This window comes from Genypterus blacodes, unplaced genomic scaffold (assembly GCF_046128005.1).
Source record: "Genypterus blacodes isolate CSIRO-AG114 ecotype Tasmania unplaced genomic scaffold, CSIRO-AGI_Gbla_v1 ptg000156l_1, whole genome shotgun sequence".
NCBI lineage: Eukaryota > Metazoa > Chordata > Actinopteri > Ophidiiformes > Ophidiidae > Genypterus > Genypterus blacodes.
In genome coordinates this window covers 9,719,245-9,740,278 of record NW_027466957.1, presented here as the reverse complement: position 1 = coordinate 9,740,278, position 21,034 = coordinate 9,719,245, and the positions used below count along the sequence as shown (strand labels likewise).

Sequence of the window (21,034 nt, the reverse complement as noted above, 5' to 3'; positions counted from 1 at the left end):
GTGTGTTGGTGCATGACAGTGTTTGGAATACCAATTTTGTTTTTTGATTGAGTGCCTCCTCACTCTCGCAGTTTTGATGAATATGTTGTGAAGATAATGTTCTGACCCTGAGGAAGACATTTTGGCGCAGCAGCACTTTTGGACACTGCAAGGAAAATCCAACCGGCCGCTGAGCAATATGGAGAACTTCGCCCTTCATGGAAACTCTTCAACAGCTCACACTTCAGACAAACCAGCCCTTCTCTCTCGGGCGGGATACACCACAGTGGCCGTCATCATAGGTGTGTTCTCTGTGGTGGGGATCCTCGTTAATGTACTGGTGATAGTGGTGACAGTGCGACACAGACAGCTCAGGCAGCCACTCAGTTATGCTCTGGTTAACCTGGCTGTATGCGACCTGGGCTGTGCCATGTTTGGAGGTCTGCCCACAGCAGTAACCAGTGCCATGGGATACTTCAGCCTGGGACGCCTCGGCTGTGTCTTAGAGGGTTTTGCAGTGTCTTTCTTTGGTAAGGCAATTTCAAGCCTCTCATGGCTGTTTTGTGTCCAAATAAAGGCATTACGTATGGAAGTGCTGTATATGTTTTGCTTGTCAGCTTACTTATTCCTTCTTCCCTTACAGGTATAGCAGGTCTGTGCACAATAGCAGTCATTTCTGTTGAACGTTACATTGTGGTGTGCTATCCCATGGGTGCCGTCCTTTTTCAGACCAGGTGCTATTTGTGTTTCACTCAGAAAACATGATGCAGGCCGCAACAAATTGTTCTTGATTGTTCCATGATTAGATGTCACACTGGGTATTGTGGATCCTCGACAAAATCTCTGTTCTCTTCAGGCATGCAGTTGCTGGAGTGGTTGTGTCCTGGGCGTGGTCTTTTCTGTGGAACACGCCGCCTCTGTTTGGCTGGGGAAGTTACGAGCTGGAAGGCATCAAAGTCTCCTGTGCTCCTAACTGGCATGGCCGGGATGAGGGGAACATGTCCTATATCATCTTGTACTTTCTCCTTTGCTTTGCTGTGCCCTTCTCCATCATCATGGTCTCCTACCTGCGTATCTTATGGACACTCCGTCAGGTGAGCGCCGCAGAGGTTTAGATATTCTGTATGTACCAGATACACAATACACATCTTGATCTATTGGTCTGACTATGTGTGTTTTGGATGTCCGCTAGGTGACCAAGCTCCAGGTGTCTGAGGCAGGCAGAAGCAACCGTATGGAGGTGCAGGTGTCGCGTATGGTGGTGGTGATGGTGTTGACGTTCCTGGGGACCTGGTTGCCATACGCAGCCATGGCCCTCGCTATCATCATAGACCCCAGTCTCTACATCGACCCTGTCATTGCCACCTTGCCTGTTATCTTCGCTAAAAGCAGCACCGTCTACAACCCCTTCATTTACTTCTTCATGAACAGACAGGTAATCATAAAGCATGAAAAGGAAAGTACCCATTTGTAAAGTATTTTGTCCGCGCATTGACCAATTGTTGTGTCTGTGTAATTGTAGTTCCGGGGCTGTGCTGTTCCCATGGTGCTGTGTGGGAGGAAACCCTGGGATAAACCAGAAGTGTCCGAGGGCCAAACTACTATTGCTTCTCTTAACAAGAACCCGAGAGTCTCACGTGGAGAATCTGTTCTAGAATAGAAGTGTTCAAACGGGATAACTGTGACAGGATGGGCAACATTAAAAGAATAAAAATATGGTTGTGGAATGAATCTCAAAGCACACACAGAGGATTCAGTCATGTTTACTGAGCAGACTCTGTAGCAGCCCGCTCAATAAAAGGACACAAGAAATGAAAAGAGGAAGTCAAAATCAGTGTACAAGCTAAATCTATTGTAATTTTTCATACATTACAATAATAAAGATGATTGTCCCTCTGGTCCTCTCTCTGTATGGTATTTTGTTGCCAATTTGCAGTCAGAATTATAGATTCAAACATTAAAACAACCTGATCTTATTTACACATTAAATAATTACACATACGGTCTCCATTCACTCATTTTATCTGTGTTAAAAGTATATATTGATGATTGATCCATGATTAACATGATTCTTAAGGTCTATTGATTAGTGGTTGGATTACTTAGTTAAGCTTAGTTAAGCTATGACTGACAGACACACACACACCTCTTTGCTTCAGCCATATATAAAACACGACGTGTGGGCGAGTAAAGATACCTGACAAGAATTAAGTAATCACATGATTTTTATTTTCATTAGGGGTACACAACCCTTTGCTTTTTAAAGGAACGTGTTCAAAAATGGTACACACCTCTCACACATAGAGACTTCTGTCACCTTAGTATGACCTTTATGGCTTTCATTGGTAAAAATCAAAATAATCAGCATGTCATATTCCTGTGCACCATGATGCCATACTCCTCCTCCAGGCTTCTGTTTTTTGGATCCAGCATGTTTAAAACAGCACAAAACCTCATAATCAGTTTAGTCAAGTCTCACAGTTTGATCATTCACAGTCATTTCCCCTCTCTAATGAACACAAACGCAGTCAGAATCACACTATTACCTTGGCTTTTTGTTAACTGATTACAGAAATATTGCTATGACTTTCTTTAAAGAAAAGCAAAAAAAACAAAAGAAAGAAAAAAGCCAGAATGTGAATAGCCGTATCAAACCTGTACACTTCAGTATATACAGAGTGAGGGATCATCTATGTACATGCTACATACTGACACACTCTGGGCAAATAAGTACGTCCTTCTGACAGGCACAGACACGGGATCACTTCACCCCCACCACCACACCACCAACCCTCGCTCCTCACCGACGAGCCAAATCTGTTCGGCAAAAAGATGTGAAAGTGAGCCAAGGTCGGTGTCTGAGGAACCGAGGCGGGTGTGGGTAGGGATGGGGGGGGGGGGGACTCCAATTTACACCTACGAGCCACATCGCAGATACAGTACAAAGTTGACATATGAGCTAAATGGTGCGGGAGGCCGCTGTGTGTGTGGAAACGCCTCTCTGGTGCTATGGGAGGTTTGGTCAAAGCTTTGGTCCAGTTGTTTCTGGCAGCTTTTTTAAATTTACATTTTTAAACCATTGACAGAGTGAAACAACAGCGTCTGAATGCTTCAAACCTTCAGTGCCTGAAGTGTAGTCAGGTGTGTTGTCTGGTCCCACATTGTTGCCCAAGTAAGACCAATTATTGTTGCATTTAACTTCCCTGGACTCTGCTAGTCCCCGTTTTAGCCACAGGGAGGAGCTGTTACAGAACAATGTGGCGTTTGGTGTAAAATGAATCAAAGTTGTGCTCCATTTGAAAGTCGAACCAACTGGCGGTGCTCGTTTTTCCATCATATCCAGCAGTAGCTACTTCACAACGGAAGAAGTGTTTCCTACACAAACATGCGTAAAAAGGGGGTGACAAATAGAAACATGGGTGACAGGTCGCTGAGCAGCAACGTTATGGTCAAACCAACACGAGAACGAGTGACAAAAAAGACGGACGCCACTTTTATCCTTCTTCACATAAAACAGACTGTCATGCTAAAACTGCACTCCTCTTTACAGTGTGTGTGCGCGCGCGCGTGTGTGTGTGTGTGTGGGGGGGGGGGTGGTGGGTGGAGAGATGCGCGGCCACCGCTGACACTCACAGCACCCACAAAAAATGACACTAACAACAAGTCCTGAGCTCAAGGAATGTGCAACACGTCCCCAGTCAGTCAGTTACTAAAACCTTTTCAATTGGGAACACAAAGGAAAAAAAAAAAAAAGAGAGAGAAGAGGACTGACAGGAGGGACAGCATCCTGGAATAATCATAATCATTGCTTCTGACAGGTAAAAAGTAGGATCGTATATATACATATTTATTAAAAAAAAAGGTAAAAATAAATGCAAGTGGAGAGAGCGGGGTGGTCGAGATCTAAAGGGGTTAAAAAAATCTGGTGCAAAGACGACATCGTTTGACATCGTAGAACAATGCTACAGGAAGCAAATCAAGACATAGTTCGGAGTCGAGGCGAGGAAGGGGGAAGGGAGCCGGGGGAAAGGGGAAGGGGGAAGGGGGAAGAGGGAAGGGGGAAGAGGGAAGGGGTAAGGGGTCGTGTTTAACAACGAGCAGGTGAGGGATCTGTACACTTCATTGACGCCTCCTGCAGCACGATGGGTGTCTGAGTTCTTTACAGCGTGTGACTAATGTAAAATTATTGTCTACTGCGTCTATTTTTTGTTTTCGTCTTGTGCGTCACAGAGTGTCGTGGAGAAGCATACCTGTTCCCCCTTCGCGTACTGTGAACTAGTCGAGGTTCCGGTTTCATTTTTCTTCATTCTAACATCTAAGCGTGAACTTCACGTCCGACTCCGCCTGAGTGACTGATGAGGTAAAGTAATGACAGCCACCCTGACCCCTACTGGACAATAAGGTGCTAAAGTTTATGTATCCGTGTAAACTCCAATAGTGTGTGTGTGTGTGTGTGTGTGAGTGTGTGTGTATGTCTGTGTTCTTAATGTAATCGTGTAATAAAGGGCCGAGACGTTTAGTGAGGGTTCAGGGTTGAGGTGCAATATTCAGGGTTTAGATTCAAGGTTGAGTCGTGTAATGAAAGATCAGAGTTATGCCGCTCAGTCTGTTATTTACAACAACAGTCCAAAAGAAAGGGACAAAAAAGGGACAGGAGCGAGAGGGAGAGAGGGAGGGAGTGAGTGTGTGTGTGTGTGTGTGTGTGTGTGTGCCTCTCTCGCTCTCTCTTTCATAAAACCTGTCCACCTTTACTCCTACGGGCTTCCTTTCTTCCTCCCGTTCCAAACCAGGTCAGCCTGAGCACTGCCCTCTTGTGGACAGCAGCAGCAGTAGCAGCAGCAGCAAGGAGAATCTTTTCCTCTCCCGACTCTCTTCCAGCATCACACACTTCTTATTATTTAGTGTTTTCTTTGTTTGTTTTTTTGTCAAGTATGCACTTTTCAGCCAAAGTTCTAGGATGTTAATTGTATCCATTTCGCTGTATATGTGTTTTCTTCTTTGTCTTCTTCTTCAACATAAGAGATTTGTATGTGTTTGTGTGCGTATGTGTGTGTGTGTTCGTGTGGCAGGATGTATGTGCTTGAGTGTGTGTGTGTCTGTGCGGCAGGGTCAGTGAATGTATGTCAGACAGGACAGCTTCACGTGTCACTGTCCTCCTCACCTCAGCGCCCCGCCAGCGCTAAAATAACACACTCTGCCTCCTGCTCTTCCCCTGGGCTGAGAGCGAGAGAGGGAGAAAGGGAGAGAGAGGGAGAGGGAGAGAGAGAGAGAGAGACAGAGATGAGGTGTGGATTTGATTTGGAAGGACAACACACTCCACATCACTCCATGCCAGCAACACACGGCAACAATCTGATCGTATATAATCTCACGTGTCTGAGGCTAAAACATACTTACCAGTGACTGCGACACAAGCCAACAGTCATATTCATGCATTTACGTCACCCAAACACACACACACACTGCACCAAACCCACACACACTTACAGACTCGACACAAAGGCTACGTCTCTCTCTGGAGGAACCTAAACAGGACTGCAAAACGGAGGGAATCAGACGACTCCCCGTCTCTAATTACACAGTTTGCCACAGAAGCCTCTCTTTTTTTTATGAATATACTGTGGCCGCTTTCACTGCTGAACCAAACACTGGGAGAGACTCGCTCGCTCCGAGAGAAAGAGGATTACGTAAGTGAAAGCTGAGATGATGCGTGTGGATGCGGGGCTAAAATGTGCAGAGCGAGAATGGAGAGAGGGAGGGGAAATGAAAGGAAACAAGATCAATGGAGAAGAGGAGGAGGAAGAGGATAGGAGCTTAACCAGGAGACGGACAAAAGCGTATGCAGGTTTGGTTTGGGGGGAGTGCAAAATGGAAAGGGAGATGTGACAGAATTGGCCGTACATAGGAGAAATGCAAAGACATGGTGCAAGAGGACATAAGATACAAGAGAGGAGGAGGAGGAGGAGGAGGGGGATGAAGAGAGGACAGACAGAGTGAAAGAGACAGTAATTACCAGAATGGTAGAGGCCAATCAGCCAGTGGAAGTGGAGGAGAGATTGTGACTCTGAGCCCTGGGATTGGCTCCTTCTCTCTGGAAGTACTGCGAGGGGGCGGAGCCTAGCCTATGGGCCATTGCTTATTTTGGGGATCGGGGGGGCAGGAAGGGGAGGGGGAGGTCGAGGTGTTACGGAGGGCAAGGAAGATAGAGAGGATTCAAGGGAAAGATGCACAAAGTGGGAACAAGAAGAGTGCATGGGCACAAAAAGGAGAAAGAGAAAGGAGAGATTTGTCAAAACAGAATAAAGACAGAGAGTGGACGTGGAAAGGAGAGACACACAGACAGACAGACAGACAGACAGAGACAGTGATAAAGACAAGAACACTGGCGTAAACCTAAACATGTTCCAGAAACACACAATGTAGACACAGTGAATGTATAATGGGTTAGGTCTTTAAACGTCACTGTAATAGTGACACTTTCTCTCTTCAACATGTTTGTAGGTCTTGGCCTTGATATGTAACTACACAATGTTGATGCAATTGTCTTTAGTACTTGCTTGTGTAGGAGTTAAGTTATAAGTAGAACTTTGTCACCATGGGATAGAATGGAGGATGAGATAAAAAAGACGACAGAGACCCGAGATACATTTTGATCAATGAACAATATTGGAGCTTATATATGATGATTAGCTACACAATCCAAGTTTCTAGTCAAGGTGCTGCATTCCATGATTAGCCCAAGCAACAAAAACAAAACGAAATAGAAATGTTGCTGTTATTAATGTTGATGGAAACCTGAGCTACATCCTGTCTCTTCCTACAGCCGACACACAAACAGACTTTACTACAAGACAACAAAACGGGCATACAGACTCAAAGGAATACAACCAGAGAGAGAGAGAAAGAAAGGGAGAAAGACCCTCATTTGACTGTCTGGGCGGACTCACTTGTCTCTGGGTAGACGGAGGATCTCTTCCCTGGGTCTTTCTGGAGCTGAACGCCTTTAACCGAGAAGATGGACGAGGCTGCAAGCGGAGAAAGGTTGTTTAAGTAAGACGGGGAACGGTTTGCACACACGACATGTTCAAGTTGAGAATGTGTTTGTGTGTGTGTATGTAGGTGATGCACTCACTGTCGGGCAGCCCTTGAACCTGATCGCCCAGAGTTCGGAAATACGTGTGCCCGAGAGCGTTCTCGGCTGATACGCGCTTCTTCGCTTCAAACTACAGATGTGGAAAGAGAGAGAGAGAGTCAGCACACACACGCACACACATTCCTTATTTTGTTTGAAAGGTATTCCTGGTTTGCTTTACCTGTAGAAGCATTGAGAGCAAGTCGTGGCCGTCGTTATCTATCCTGTTGTGACAAGTGAGCAAAAGATCAGAGGAGGTGAGGTGTTTGCGTCATCTTGGGGGCGGAAATGTGTCACGGCAGCAAAGATGAGCCGCTGAAAACCGATCCTGCCTCTCGTCGGATTACACCAGACGCCTCGCAGGCACTTTATCTGATCCGATCTACATACACACCTGGGGGCGTGGTTGACAAGCGGCTCGGCCTGGTATCGCGGGAAATTGTACGTCTTGAACTCTTCACTGGTGGTGACGCCCGGCCAGGTCTCTTCTGTGGGAGTGCCTGTGCGCAGAAGAGAACACGGCGGTCAGCGTGTGCAAAGTCCATACAGGCGTACGTGTGACAGAACAGCACCGTTTGCCTCCTCACCGAGGATGCGGAATATGAGGTGAAGCTCGTCCTCCACAGTGGATCCAGGGAACAGAGGCCTGCCTGTGATCATTTCATAAAAGATACAGCCCACACCCCTGAGAAAATAAGGGAGAGAAGGAAGACTCAATCCACAGCACATGTGATAATGAGCACGATGGCATTCACATATGAATACATTTTCAAATCCAAGTGCAAAACACACCAAACTGCAACTAGCTCTTATCTACAAACCCAGCAGGAAGAAGAGCTAAATCTAAGTGGTGATCCAGTACTGAGTAATGTCACTGTCCTGGAAACAAGGGCGAGTGGAAGCATCCTCAGGCCATATGGATGTGGACAGAGAGGGGAGAGTGCATCAGCTGAGCACACGCCGTTTTTTGTGAAAGTGAACAAACTGCTGCACGATGGAAGAAATGCACTCAGCGGGAGAAAACGCAAAGCTTAGGGGATTGCGAGGAGTGCATTAGGTAAAGACAAGAGGCAGAGAGGGCATAACATGAGAGAACAGACAAACACAGAGTCAAGAGGCTCAGAGAGTGAGAGGCGGGGCTATTCACATGTACAGTGTTTATGTGTGTGTGTGTGTGTGTGTGTGTGTGTGTGTGTGTACTCACCACATATCAATGGGTGTGGAGTACTCGGTGGAGCCCAGCAGCACATCCGGTGGTCGGTACCATAGTGTCACGACTTCGTTTGAGTAGGTCTTGGTTGGCACAGATTTGGCTCGTGCTAAACCTTCATTGCAAAGACAACAAACAAAGTCACAGTTGAACACATTTTCGGTGGTTAGAAGAATGAAAGCTTACATGATGACTAAGAACAGCAAATATAAACATTTGTGATGTAGCTTAAGCATTACAAACATTGCTTTCGTCCATTGGAAATTTAATAGGTAATATGTAGGGAGCAGTGTGGCCTCTAGAGGGTGCTGGTAGAGCTGTCATTTTCAAAATCTTGTTTTTGGCAAAACAACAGTTGCCCCATACCAAAGTCTGCCAGTTTGAGCTCTCCCTTCTCGTTAATGAGCAGGTTCTGGGGCTTGAGGTCTCTGTGGAGGACCTTCCTCCTGTGGCAGTACGCTAGACCTCGCAGCAGCTGGAATAAGAAGATCTGCGGGGGGGCGGTCGGGGGGGACAGACGACGGAAAATTACTTTATATTATTATTACAGCTAAATTCTGCAACACTCAAATATAAACTGAGCTGGAATTTATTATCGTTTTATAGTTTCTTGTTTACCTTAACGTTGTAAACGCTCATAATGCTCCCGCAGTCATCCATGTACTGCTTCAGGTCTTTTTCCTGAAAGAAAGAAAGAAAGAAAGAAAGAGTAGATATTTAGACTGCGAAAGAAGCCCTACACACACACACACACGCACACACACACACACACACAGTCACACGCATCTGCACTCACCAGGTACTCGAACACCAGTGTCAGGCACTTGTCAGTGTGGATAATGTCATGGAGAGTGACAATATTGGCGTGCTTCAAGTCTTTCAGGAGAGACACTAGAGGAGGGGGACACACCAGGAACTGTCAGTCAAACGAACACAGCCCGTGAGAGAAAGCAAAAGAGCTCAAAAGACGAACATGGCATTGCCGCCAAAGTAGTTGGTGTGATTCCGGCTGGTTACCTTCTCTGATAGCAGTGCAGGGCGCGCCCTCCTCGTGCTCCAGACGGATCTCTTTCAGAGCCACCAGGTTGTCTGTTAACTTGCTCCGCCCCTTAAAGACAGTAGCGTAGGTCCCCTGCAAAGGCATGAAGGTAGACGATCAGGTGTGTGCGCGCGTGTGTGTGCATGCAAACTTAACACATCAAACAAAACACTGGTAGAGTTTGTGCACTGTTCAGATTGTATTTTCTTTCGTTTCTTTTACCTCCCCAAGTTTGTCCAGTTTGATGTAGGTCTCCAGCTTCCCGAAGCCAATTTCAGACTAGAGAGGACAGAAAGAGAGAGAAAGTTGGAGACGGTTTAGAGCCGTGGAGTTCCAGTGCCTCATTTATTTCAGGTACGGCCCGACTGTGAGGGTCAGGGCACATCTGTGTAACTGTCGTCTAAAACAAATGCTGCATGCCAGCGACTGTAGGCTCGGATTACATTTCACTGCTGCAGACATTCACCCTACAATTTCAGCGGCCTGAGTCTGTGACTGTGTGTGTGTGTGTGTGTGTGTGTGTGTGTGTGTGTGTGTGTGTGTGTGTGCCAGCTCCTCTTCTTCTGATATTGTCATGCACTTCACACTGTACCTGGAGCATTTCTCATAAAGTTAATGTTAAAATTATATATTCAAGGCTGCCCTCAAGTTGTTTGCAGGTCCCCCACACCCACCCCCAAACCCAGAGGGAAAAATGTGCAAATCCACTCAGCCAGAAGTGCTCATTTGCACTATTCTGTGTGCTCATTTGCACACAGAATAGATGTCTCCCGCCCCCCTACCTCTCTCCTCCCCAAATGCGTGATCCTTAAGTGTTGCTGTTCTAAGTCTGGGCCCTGCGTTGGAGAGGAGACACCTGGCTGCACAAACAGACCTTAGTGCAAGTTTCAAACATCCCAGAATAACTGTGGTGAGGTCAGTCTGAGGAATCGGCCTGATACTGACCTAAATAGTGACGCATTAAGAGGTTACATCACGGCGGAAATCTACTCTAACCACTAATTAACTATTATCATAAGTGCATGAAAGGCAATGAACTCATGTTCGACCTGTACTGCCATTTCTGCTACGTTATGTTATTAATTTTGGTCCATGATGATAAAGTCTCTTTTTGCTTGGGTTAGATAATAAACACACACATGCAAGCACATGGGTCTCATATAGTGTAAACCTTAAGGCAAACAAAATGCCATCATCCCTCCTCCTCCTCCTCCTCTCCTCGTCTCTGTAATGCTACACTTTGACGGCTGTGTAACAAAGACGGCTGAATGTGATATGACCCCCATTCCAGGCGGCTTAATGGGGGGGGATTACATATTAGCCAGCATTTCTATAGACACACGTACAGCGGGCACATTTCACATGTGTGTATGCATAGAAAATTCAGGATTAATCTGGTATTCAGTTAATAATGATTTGGCTGTATGTGGCCCCGGGGTTTATAGGTCATGAATTATAGATGGAGGGAGCTAAGTCAAGCTGTGATCCCGGCCGGCTCCTCCGTGTTTATCCTCACTGTCGCTTTTCCTCACTAACCCGTCGCTGGTCGCTGTTGAGGGTCAATTCAGCCCCGTTCACCTCTGTAAACCTGTACAGTAGCGACCCTGATGGAGAGTATGAATGGCCGCACCGCTGTCAGAACATGCTCGGCTATGTGTATGTACAGTGTGTGTGTGTGTGGGGGGGCATGAGTGTGTGTAAGGGCGGGGTGGGGCGTGGGCCTGAGGGGTGGTGGGGGTGGGAGCAGTGTCTCCAGTGACCAAGTTAGCTAATGAAGCATGTGATCTGTTTAAAGGCATGCCCAAACGCCAGCAACAGAACAAGCTCGGACACAGGGCGACACACTTGAACATGAAAATGAGGGTGTGTGTGTGTGTGTGTGTGTGCAAAATGATGCTCTGATCTATGCACATTTTTTTGAGGTGGTTGATCATTTAGAACATGAACAGAATGGGCATCATTCTCAGTCTGAAAATGTGACAAGAACTGTCAGGAGCAGTGTGATAATCATTTGGCGGGGGAGTCTGTCTCATGTGTGTACAAACAACACACACAGATATAGACAAAAGCGCGCACACACACACACAACCATCACCACCTCCTTCAAAATCACCCACTCCTAAATTTAATTGCGTGTCCTCTTGTCTTGATTAAGTGTTGCTGACATAATGGAGGACCTCAACCCACTCTCACGCCTCTTATTCTCGCGCCACATTATAATGAGCAAAAGCCAACAACAACACACTTTTATTCTCTTCTTCTTTTGAGCAACACCACATACAAGCTGCCATCTATCTACTGAACGATCCACATTCAATCAGATTACATTTGTCTTTACATAAACATTGCTCTCCCTGGGATTTCAGTTTCAGAGGTATGAACTTGTATATTGTGTCACTTCAAGGTCAGCGGGTCAAAGAAAAGTGAGTGCCGCATAACAACATTAAGTGTGTGAGGTAATGTGACACCTCCTTCTTTAGCGCCGCTGAACAACTGAATCTCATTGGATTGCTGTTAATAATTGATTGACGATTGGCGACGGCCATCGGTGAAAAATGACACCCGGCAGCTTTACTTACATTACAATTGGTTAGCCGTTCGAAGATCAAACAACATGGTTTCAGACGTGAGGCTCTGTTATGGGACACCTGACACATGTTCTATGTGACGGTAACAAATGGCTACAGCCTCGACATCTGTGTGTAAGATAATGTAGTGCTGGGGGTTTTTTTTCATTTCATCCGGGAAAGCTGAGACTTGTGGTTTGTGCTCCGTCTCGGGGACTTTGTCTCATACACACAGGGAATGGTTGACTGGCAGCCGTATCTCCACTGGGAGGACGACACAACCTCTCATTTTCCTAGTCAGGATTTTTCAACCTGGTCCATGTTTTTTTTTTAGGTTAAACTAGCCACTTGTAGTTGCAGTGACTCAGATTTGCACATTAGTGACCTGAGGGTTTCGAGTTCAGATTGACAGTAATTACCTCCAAACCTCCAGCTCGGAACTTTTATCACCGAGTCTGAAAGTAGGTCGCACTAAATCCAACTTCTGTCGGTACAAATAGCATATTGACCAACCCGCCACTCGCCGGCTCGTCTAGTCGATAACATATTTCCACATGGGTGCACCACATTAAAGACAAACAATCATGAATCACTAATGGAAACAATCTAATGTTCTGTAGCCTCCTGCATGCACTCAGGAGTTCAACTACAAGTTCAATCTCGCAGGTGTTTTCCTCTTATCAAACCTAAAATCAGATTACTTTCAACTCAGCATCCATCTTTCTTCTCTGAACTCCCTTCCCTTCACACTCCACCCTTGTCCTTCCTTTTAACATCTTACCACTTTGCAGACAACCCCGTCCCTTAATTCCCCCCTATGTCATCCCTCTTTGTGTCTTTGTCTCTCTGCCTCGCTCTCCGTCACACTGCGAGGCGCCTCCTGAGGTGTCCTGTGGTGTAATCCCAGGCAGGAGAGGAGCTGCAGGGAAGAACTGCAACTGCTTCCTGAATTATTGATTCTAGTTACATCACAAACAGCACAACTCTGACCTACACAACCCCACATGTGGCCAGACCCGAGCAGATACGGGGGGGGGGGGGACTCTGCAGCTCATTTGCTCTCTAAATGCGCCCACCAGCCTGGGCCCCTTCGGCTCATCTGAACTTCCACCGTAAAGCCTCTCTCTACCCTCTTTAAAGATTCTGTCCTTTCATCTCGGCGAGACTCCTGCGTCATTAAATCACATCCAAGCGGACCGCCAGAAGCAGGGCCCTGTCCTATAATTACAGCCAAAACGGTTGATGGAGGGAACATTTTATGTGCTTTTCTGGAATAATCTTATTCACATTATTATCGTTTCAAAAGCGAGCCCGAGAGAGTGTGTCATGTGCTGTGAGGTACTTGTGACGTGGAAACACAAACTCTGCCAGAGAGGGAACAGACAAGGGTGACGTGAGACGACGTGGAAGTCATTCATGAGCAGCACAAAGGGAATAAAAGGGGTCGATGCTGCATATTCATGAATATCTGCCTACTTCTCCCCATCATCCCCTTGTCTAACCACTCAGCGCCACCCTCTCTCTGTGTTCCACCCTCAGATTCATACCCACAATGCTGCTGGCCTGGATACATACAGAATTCATCAACCCCCCTCCTACTGGGCCATTGTAAGCTCTATAGCATAACTAAATGTGCATTTTCAAATTCATCTGTGGATGCGCGTTTTCTCCGTATGCAACTTCCTACACACAAACACACACGCACATACAAAACGGCCCTTAGAGAGGCTTATTAAGAGCGCACAAGGCACACAAATCATATTTGTGGGACCGATGTTTTACTGCAGCAGCTGGATAAAACTAGTGTCAGCACACACACGCGCGCGCACACGCACACACACACACACACACACACACACACACACACACACACACACACACACACACACACACACACACACACACACACACACACACACACACACACACACACAGAGTAAAGTACTGACCAATGAAGCGCGCCGTAGCCTGCGGCTCATGGGTTTGTCAAAGGGCGGGCTGTTCATGGCAAACTTCTCCAAGTAGCCCTCTGGTAGCCTGATGTCCGCAGGGAGAGACAGACGCTTGTTTATGTCCTGGAACAGAGCGAGGGATTCAGAAGGAGAGAAGCGGATTAACATTTTCATTTTGTACCCTTGGATTCTGACCTCATGACAGTGCTGGAATGTTAGAAGGAGGTCTCACACTTCCACTTTGACCAAACGGCTCACAACCTCTAGACGTCGCTGCAACGCCATTTCTGTCACGCTGCTTCCCTCGCGATTCCTCTTTTTTTATACGCTAATCACACGGGGCCGTTATCAGAGGCAAAGTGCCAGTCACACGCCGTTACCATGGCAGCAGTGGCTGGGCTGGCCTCATCTCAACGTCCCTATAGTGCATGTCCTTGATGTTGACATGTCGGTGTTTGTGGGAGGGTACAAAGTGTGTGTACGCCTGTAGCTGAAAGGCTGTGGGGTTGTTCAGCTGCAATGGTTTCATCAGCGATAACACACATATACGGTATTAAATATGCTGAAATCACTGCAGACCGTGTGGACACATATGACGAAAAACATCCCACACACCTGCACACATAAACACACACACATATTCCCTACATCACCTTAAGACATTGATCTGATCACTGTGATTTGTTGCACATTTATCAGCTCAACATTTGCGCGACTAAAGAGGACAATAGACATAAAGCATGCACAACAACAAAACACACACTGATGGTGAAAAGGATGTATTTCCTTTAATACTTAGTGACGAGAATACACTTTGACACACAAGGGGGAGATCTTCATGTACCATTCAAATTCAATACAGCAACAAAAGACAAAGTTCACAAAGAGAAACGCACATGTCCTCTAAACAGCCCCCCTATAGATACCTACACACACACAGACACACAGACACACACACGCAAATACGTGTCCCCTTACTCACAATGCAGAACAGCTCTAGTAGCTCCCTCATTGTCCTCCTTAAGCGGGTCTGTCTACACAACGCAACACATGCACTTTTCCACGATGCATCTCCCTGACCTGCCACGTGACTACACGTACGCCGAGAGAGAGAGAGACGGAGAGAGAGAAAGAGAGAGAGATGGGGAGAGAGCGAGAGAGAGAGGGAGGGACCAAAGGAGGGAGAACGAGAGAGAGAAGCGGGCACCATGGTGGGGTGCCATCCACAAACACACATAGACACACAGAGGAGAGGAGACGGGGGGAGGCAGCAAGAGAGGTGAGAGGAATGGACAGATTCCTGAGGGGAGAAAAGCAGATGGGGGGAAGGGGTGAACAGAGGGCAATGGCTGAGGGGGAAACAGTGTTTTTCTGTCCTCCCCCAACATCATTTTCCCCTCCGTCTCCTCTCTTCCCTCCCTCCCTTCTCTCTTATCGTCTACCGAGCCTCATTCCTTTGAACCTCCTCTTTCTTTGTCACACCAATAATTATTCCCACTTCCATAATTACTCTCTCAACCCGGCCTGTTTCCCCCCACCATCCCCTCCCTCCCTCTGGTAAACCTGGTCTAAATTAGTCCCTTTACACTCTTCACAGCACTCCGAGGGAGCAGCCTGTGTGTCAAGAGGCATTTCCTGTAATACTGCTGCACTCATCACTCTGTGACACACACACGACAAACAAACACACACACGGCCAGACTTTGACACGGGCACATACGCTGGGATGTGACAAGGAAAGGCAACTTTTCCATCCATTTGGAACCTGAGACATCACCTTTGTCTTCGGTCAGACTTGTCTGTCTGCGGTGTTGTTGTTTAATTGCTTTACTGGTGTGTGTGTGTGTGTGTTTGAGGTGCGTCTGTACCTCAGTAGAGATGCGTCGATGGTGGTTGTTCCTCATGCGGACCCTGACCGGACTCTGAACCTCATCAGAGGACGTCCCAGATGCCTGGTCGCTTTCCCCGTCGGAACCCATCTTAACATTCTCATGGACAATGCCTAGAACAAACACACACAGAGGCAAACTGTTATCATCAGAGATATCAACTGTCACAGTGGAATGATGAAGCGACCAAATCTAGACTGGGTGTTTTTCTGAACTTCATTTTGGATTGATTATCAAGTTTCTTTTGTTCTATTTAGGAATCTGTCTGTGTCTCCTCCTCTGCAGTCCCCCATTGGGATTTTTGTGATCAGAATCACTAATTTTGCTGCGGTCATTTCCTGTATAAAATAGATAAAGATATAAAAAAACACAAACAATATGCATACAACAACCATTAATTTCTTGTGTCACTAGACGTTGTTATTTCTGACTCACCAACATTCTATTCTAACATGAGGAATTGTTACCGGACAGTGGTGGAGATTTGAAAGCTTGAGACAATGTCTGGCGCTTTGCACTGCCTACAGTGATGGACGCTCCTTCAGCAAATGCAAACATGATCGCCAACGTGTGATAGTATGCGTGAACTCGATCGATCATTCATCAACAACAGTGATGTTATTCATGATGCCATTAACAAACTGTGACATCACTCGTGATGTCATTATGAGGGTGGTTCTGTTCATGGCGCTCACTACTCAAACTTAATAATAATAGTAATACAAATAAAACTAAATTAAAATTGTGAACAAAATGAAAAGCACCCTGCCAACCCAATGCCGGATCCCAGAGCAATGAGAGTGTGTGTGGGTGTCGTGGGGTGACTTAATGAGCTGAATGTGCTTCAGGATCAACCATGAACACGCCAGTTATGCAGCATCATGAAAACGTGGCATTCTGCTGAATTTGTAATGAATGCAGAGATCACTGACTCTTAAACTGCTAACCTACGTGTCTCTGACACAGAGGACATACTGTAACCCTTTGTCTTCCTCAGATTTCAGTCACACACCCCCCCCGTGCAAGGCATACTCACGTCCCAGTCCACACATGATGGACTGTACCACCAGCCAAGCAGGGATGCTAACCGGGCTCGTATAAAATGCTATCGGTAAGATGAGGAGGCCAGAGATCTATAGTACCCTGCATGCAATGGGAGCTCTCCCATCTCTGCCTGCCACCACCACCAAACCTCCACCCCCTCCAGAATCTGATTAATGAGTCAGACAGGACTGCCTCCTACGATGGTGTGTAGGTGAGTGTGTGTGATTTGGTGGAGGGGGAAGGGTGTGAGAGTCTCGTAGGGCCTTTTCAGTGCGTGGTGCCTGAGATCGCTTTCAAGTCTAGGTCACCTAAGGCACATACAACATGAGGGTCTGTGTGTGTGCGTGTGTGTGTGTCCTTGGCTGTCTCGTGTTGGTGGAGGAACCTGGCTCCTGAAACATGTGAGGAGTTGAGAGCTTGTTGAGGCTCACTGATAACAAGCGCAAGATCTCACCTCCTCCACTGTTTACATTTTAAACACAGCACCTGTGGGCGGCGGAGAGGGAGAACGTGGGAATAATAGGGGATTGGGGGGCGGCGGGTGGCTTCATTGGAAGAAGCAATGAAGTGGAAAGAAAAATAAGCCCCTTGAGTGACTGTGACACCTCAGCCATGCCGGGAATTATGGGATGGAGCGATGAAGGAGCAGATAGGCAGCGCTATTTATTACTGTGCCTCTGTCTGTCAGCTGGAGAGGGGCAACACCAGCTGAGGCTGACACTAGGTCATTAGTGTGTGTGTGTGTGTGTGCGTGTGTGCGTGTGTGTGTGTGCGTGTGTGCGTGTGCGTGTGTGTGTGTGTGTGTGTGTGTGTGTGTGTGTGTCTTCCATGTAGGCAAGGTAAGGGTTTGAGACACACAACGGTGCCTTGGGCCGAAAAAACAGATGGAATATGGATTCATAGCGATTATATTTTGATAATTTAGTGCCGTACGCGTATGTTTAGTGCCGCTAACTGCATTGTGCACTGGCCTGAATACTACATTTGTCAAGAACACACAGCAGGTACGCCTCTTTATACGTCCTTCTGGCCCTCTCAAGTCAACTAAAGAATTGTTGTTGCCCAACTGAGTGCTGAAAAAGGAACCTTCCAAAAGAGTTTCATTACATTCAAATTGTGTTTCATGTGTGGATTTATGACTCAGGTTCGACACGCGAGCAATAGTCCACCAGTGCAGAAATCTAATCTGCATCTGTCCTTCGGCCTCGCTATCTGTTGACAAAAGCAGCATACGCTCATTAGCAAAACACAACCGGTCCATGTAAACGCTGCGTATTTAACCACTTTACTACCATTTACACCTCGAAAGTCAGTGATGCAGAAATATACTGAAGCATCTGGCCACCGACGACACGCCAGGCGCAGGTGACAGGCGACGCGTATAGAATATCTCGGTAAGAAAACCGAGCAGTCAGTAGTCATATCATGAATCAACCCTCACAACCCTGATGGTGAAACATTAAACTCAAGGTAACTGACACCAGGGTAAGAGAAACTGATCCAGGATATCTACATATTGACACACACACACACACACACACGCGCACTCATACACAACAAGAGAGAAACAAGTATTGCTATTATGTCACAGGTCGCCCTCACTGTCAGAGAGATCGTGATCTTGTCTGTTTATGTAAATAGTCCCGCATCAGATGGGACAAATAACCTTGCAGGAAAATTCCATCAACTGGGCCAAAGGAACAATACCATACCATACGACACCGTGCCGCTGAGTGCATACGTGCATTACATGGCGCTTCCCTCAACGCACTTTCTCCCCCTCAAAACAGGAGGTAGAGTTACACACTTTACTTCTCAATGGCGTCATGGTTTTCAGAAGCCCTGCTGGTGCTTTTCTGCCGCTTCATTTCCATATCAGACTTGAGAGCAGACAGTGAAATGAAATGTCACGGGCCGCCCTCCCCGTGTGGAGCCGGGCTGGCCTAGTTAGGGTTCCTGCACGTCGGGAGAGAGTGGGGCCGCTTTTAGGGATCTATCCTTACCTCACCCCACTCTGTCTCAGCTCTGGCTGGAAATCCTTTATAAAGAGGCACGTGGTGGCAGCGGCGGTGGCGGCTGCATCGACGGCGATAAGGATAAAAGAGGTAAAGTTAGGGCGCGGCGTACTGCAAATGGACTAATGGAAATCGGATTTTTCGTAGGCCTGAGGCAGAAGTTTGAGCTGAATACATTTACGCCAAGGTTTTATTCTTCGCTTGGCAATTCTGTTTTTAACCACAGCATAAAATCATCTTCTGGCCTGACCCTAACCCTAACCCTAACCCAGATATGTAACAATTTGTCTAAGAAGTTCCTCAGAACCCCTGGATGGACCCAACCTTCACATTGAGAACCACAGTGCCCTCGGCCAACCTACTTCCTCAATCTCTTATCTTATAAACCAGCTGTATAAAAAGGACACAAAATGAATCAAGAAATGAAATAAGTTGTTGGAGCAGCAGTTTCTGAGACCTTAGGACAAATGTGAATGCCAGACAGAGACACACACACATATACACACACACCACAAAATGGACATAATTGGACTGTAATCTCTACTACAAAATGGAAGAGCTGGAAGTCTAATCCACCAAGTGCACAAACACCAAGTTGTTAAACACACTCGTCACTTCCAGGGTCACCGATCAGCAACGAGGATAAGGACAAGTGACCAGACTCACCAATACGGTTGCCGGGGGGACGGCACGAGTCCAGCACCCGGAGCATACGGAAAGGCGAGAGCCTCAGCGGAGTGTCTCTATCGCCCGTTCTGGCCTCCCCTACTCTGGAGTCTCCCACCTTGGGAGCACGAGGGGGGCACCCACGGGCGTTACCGGACGTATCCATCGCTCCAGACAGGTCAACACGCTTCAGTCCAGGAAGTCGATAAAGTCGTTGTTGCACCTGCCCCCGACTGAGGATCAAAGTTTCCAGGAGAGTCCCGCACTCACTACACCGACTCCCTCAGCTGCTATTTCACTTTAACACTCTGTCCGTCTGCCCCCACCCAGCCTCCACTTCTCCTTCTCCTCTCTCACTCGCTCTTTTCCTCCCTTCGCTCTGCAGCAACACTCCTGCTTGCTGACTAAGGAAGGTCAAGCACAGTGCAGGTAGTCACAACGCTGCAGAGACACGCCGACACATGCAAACTCAACCCGCTACCACTCATCATCTCAGAATAACAGGTGTTCTGTCTCTACCTGTATAGTTCACACACACACACACACAAACTTACAAAAACACCCCCGTACCCACGCCTAAGCTATCTGACCACTTTGGCTCCCTGCACTTAACTTCACAAACACATGCTGGTTACGTTTCAGCCCCTGGGTTTGATTTCCTTTTCTGAGACGTTTCTCTCGTTTTTCTCCTTCTCTGTCAGATCTCTTTCCTTTGTCTTCCTCCTTATTTATCTGTTACTCAGCACACTGTTCTGTCCAGAACGTAGAGCCGTCGTCTTCCTCTCCTCTCTTTCTCTCTCTCTCTCTCACTCTCTCTTTCCACTCCCTTTGCTCGATTGCTCCTTCTTCGCCTTTGGCTCCCCTATCATTGCTCTCGGTGTTGTCAGTCCTCTCGCTCCCTCCCTTCACCTTGCCACTGCTCTCCTCCCCCATCACGTGATACCAACCTCTCCCCTCCTCTTCCTCTATCTCGCCCCTGTCCTCTCCTTTTTCCTATCTCCATCTGGGTCCAGGCACACGGTGACAAGTACACACTCCTCACTTTCAATTCAGCAGCCGGCGACAACAGATTCTGGCCTCATTCTGGTTCAAGCATCTCTCAATTGTGTTCTCCATCTCTCCCTCCCTCTCTCTCTCCCCTGTTCTTCCCCTCCTCTCCACTTTCTGTTCCCTTTGCATTGCTCTCGCAAAGAAATTTGAAAACCTGAAGGCGCCTGGCTCCATCTTCCCTTCTCTCACAGACAGTCTCTCCACCCTACTCTCTCTCCCCTCGTTCATTCTTCTTCCGGAGCGACGAGCACGGGCCATTATTCGTGCTCAACACGTGCACTCTTCAGCGCCGCCAAGGACCGCACTCACAGACATCATAGATTGCCGACACACGTGCGGCATATACTGTACGTACTAAGCCATTCTCCCGGGACAAATAAGAGGAGTCTGCTCTGATGGATTCAGCAACACCTGGGATAACACACTTTAAAACTAATCATTTCCTGTTCATGTATTCCTCATGTTCTATACGACTCTATACCTACTAAGTG

The 21,034-nt window shown here is 47.2% G+C and overlaps 2 protein-coding genes across 3 annotated transcripts in view; one reads left to right on the top strand and one right to left on the bottom strand.

Annotated features, from left to right (window-relative positions):
• Nucleotides 1-178: 178 nt before the first annotated feature.
• LOC143013243 (parapinopsin-like) lies at nucleotides 179-1,708 on the top strand. The gene is made up of 5 exons (XM_076166802.1): nucleotides 179-509; nucleotides 623-713; nucleotides 836-1,073; nucleotides 1,172-1,414; nucleotides 1,502-1,708. Exons 1-5 carry the CDS (start codon nucleotides 179-181, stop codon nucleotides 1,637-1,639), a joined length of 1,041 nt encoding a protein of 346 aa, XP_076022917.1. The 3' UTR covers nucleotides 1,640-1,708.
• A 478-nt stretch (nucleotides 1,709-2,186) lies between these two features.
• Nucleotides 2,187-21,034, bottom strand: part of LOC143013058 (cyclin-dependent kinase 17-like) — a 30,804-nt gene continuing 11,956 nt past the window's right edge. The window contains exons 1-15 of one of the 2 annotated variants that reach the window (XM_076166509.1): nucleotides 19,494-20,324; nucleotides 15,748-15,881; nucleotides 13,877-14,002; nucleotides 9,583-9,639; nucleotides 9,339-9,453; nucleotides 9,118-9,212; nucleotides 8,940-9,002; nucleotides 8,688-8,811; nucleotides 8,316-8,436; nucleotides 7,699-7,796; nucleotides 7,506-7,611; nucleotides 7,293-7,335; nucleotides 7,112-7,202; nucleotides 6,927-7,004; nucleotides 2,187-5,196 (exon numbers count right to left, since the gene is read on the bottom strand). In XM_076166509.1, the coding sequence (XP_076022624.1) occupies nucleotides 5,159-5,196; nucleotides 6,927-7,004; nucleotides 7,112-7,202; nucleotides 7,293-7,335; nucleotides 7,506-7,611; nucleotides 7,699-7,796; nucleotides 8,316-8,436; nucleotides 8,688-8,811; nucleotides 8,940-9,002; nucleotides 9,118-9,212; nucleotides 9,339-9,453; nucleotides 9,583-9,639; nucleotides 13,877-14,002; nucleotides 15,748-15,881; nucleotides 19,494-19,659 (1,455 nt within the window). In that variant the 5' untranslated portion in view covers nucleotides 19,660-20,324 and the 3' untranslated portion in view covers nucleotides 2,187-5,158. Of the gene's footprint in view, nucleotides 5,197-6,926; nucleotides 7,005-7,111; nucleotides 7,203-7,292; nucleotides 7,336-7,505; nucleotides 7,612-7,698; nucleotides 7,797-8,315; nucleotides 8,437-8,687; nucleotides 8,812-8,939; nucleotides 9,003-9,117; nucleotides 9,213-9,338; nucleotides 9,454-9,582; nucleotides 9,640-13,876; nucleotides 14,003-15,747; nucleotides 15,882-19,493; nucleotides 20,325-21,034 lie in introns of those variants that run through there. The other variant, XM_076166510.1, reaches the window with a different exon arrangement.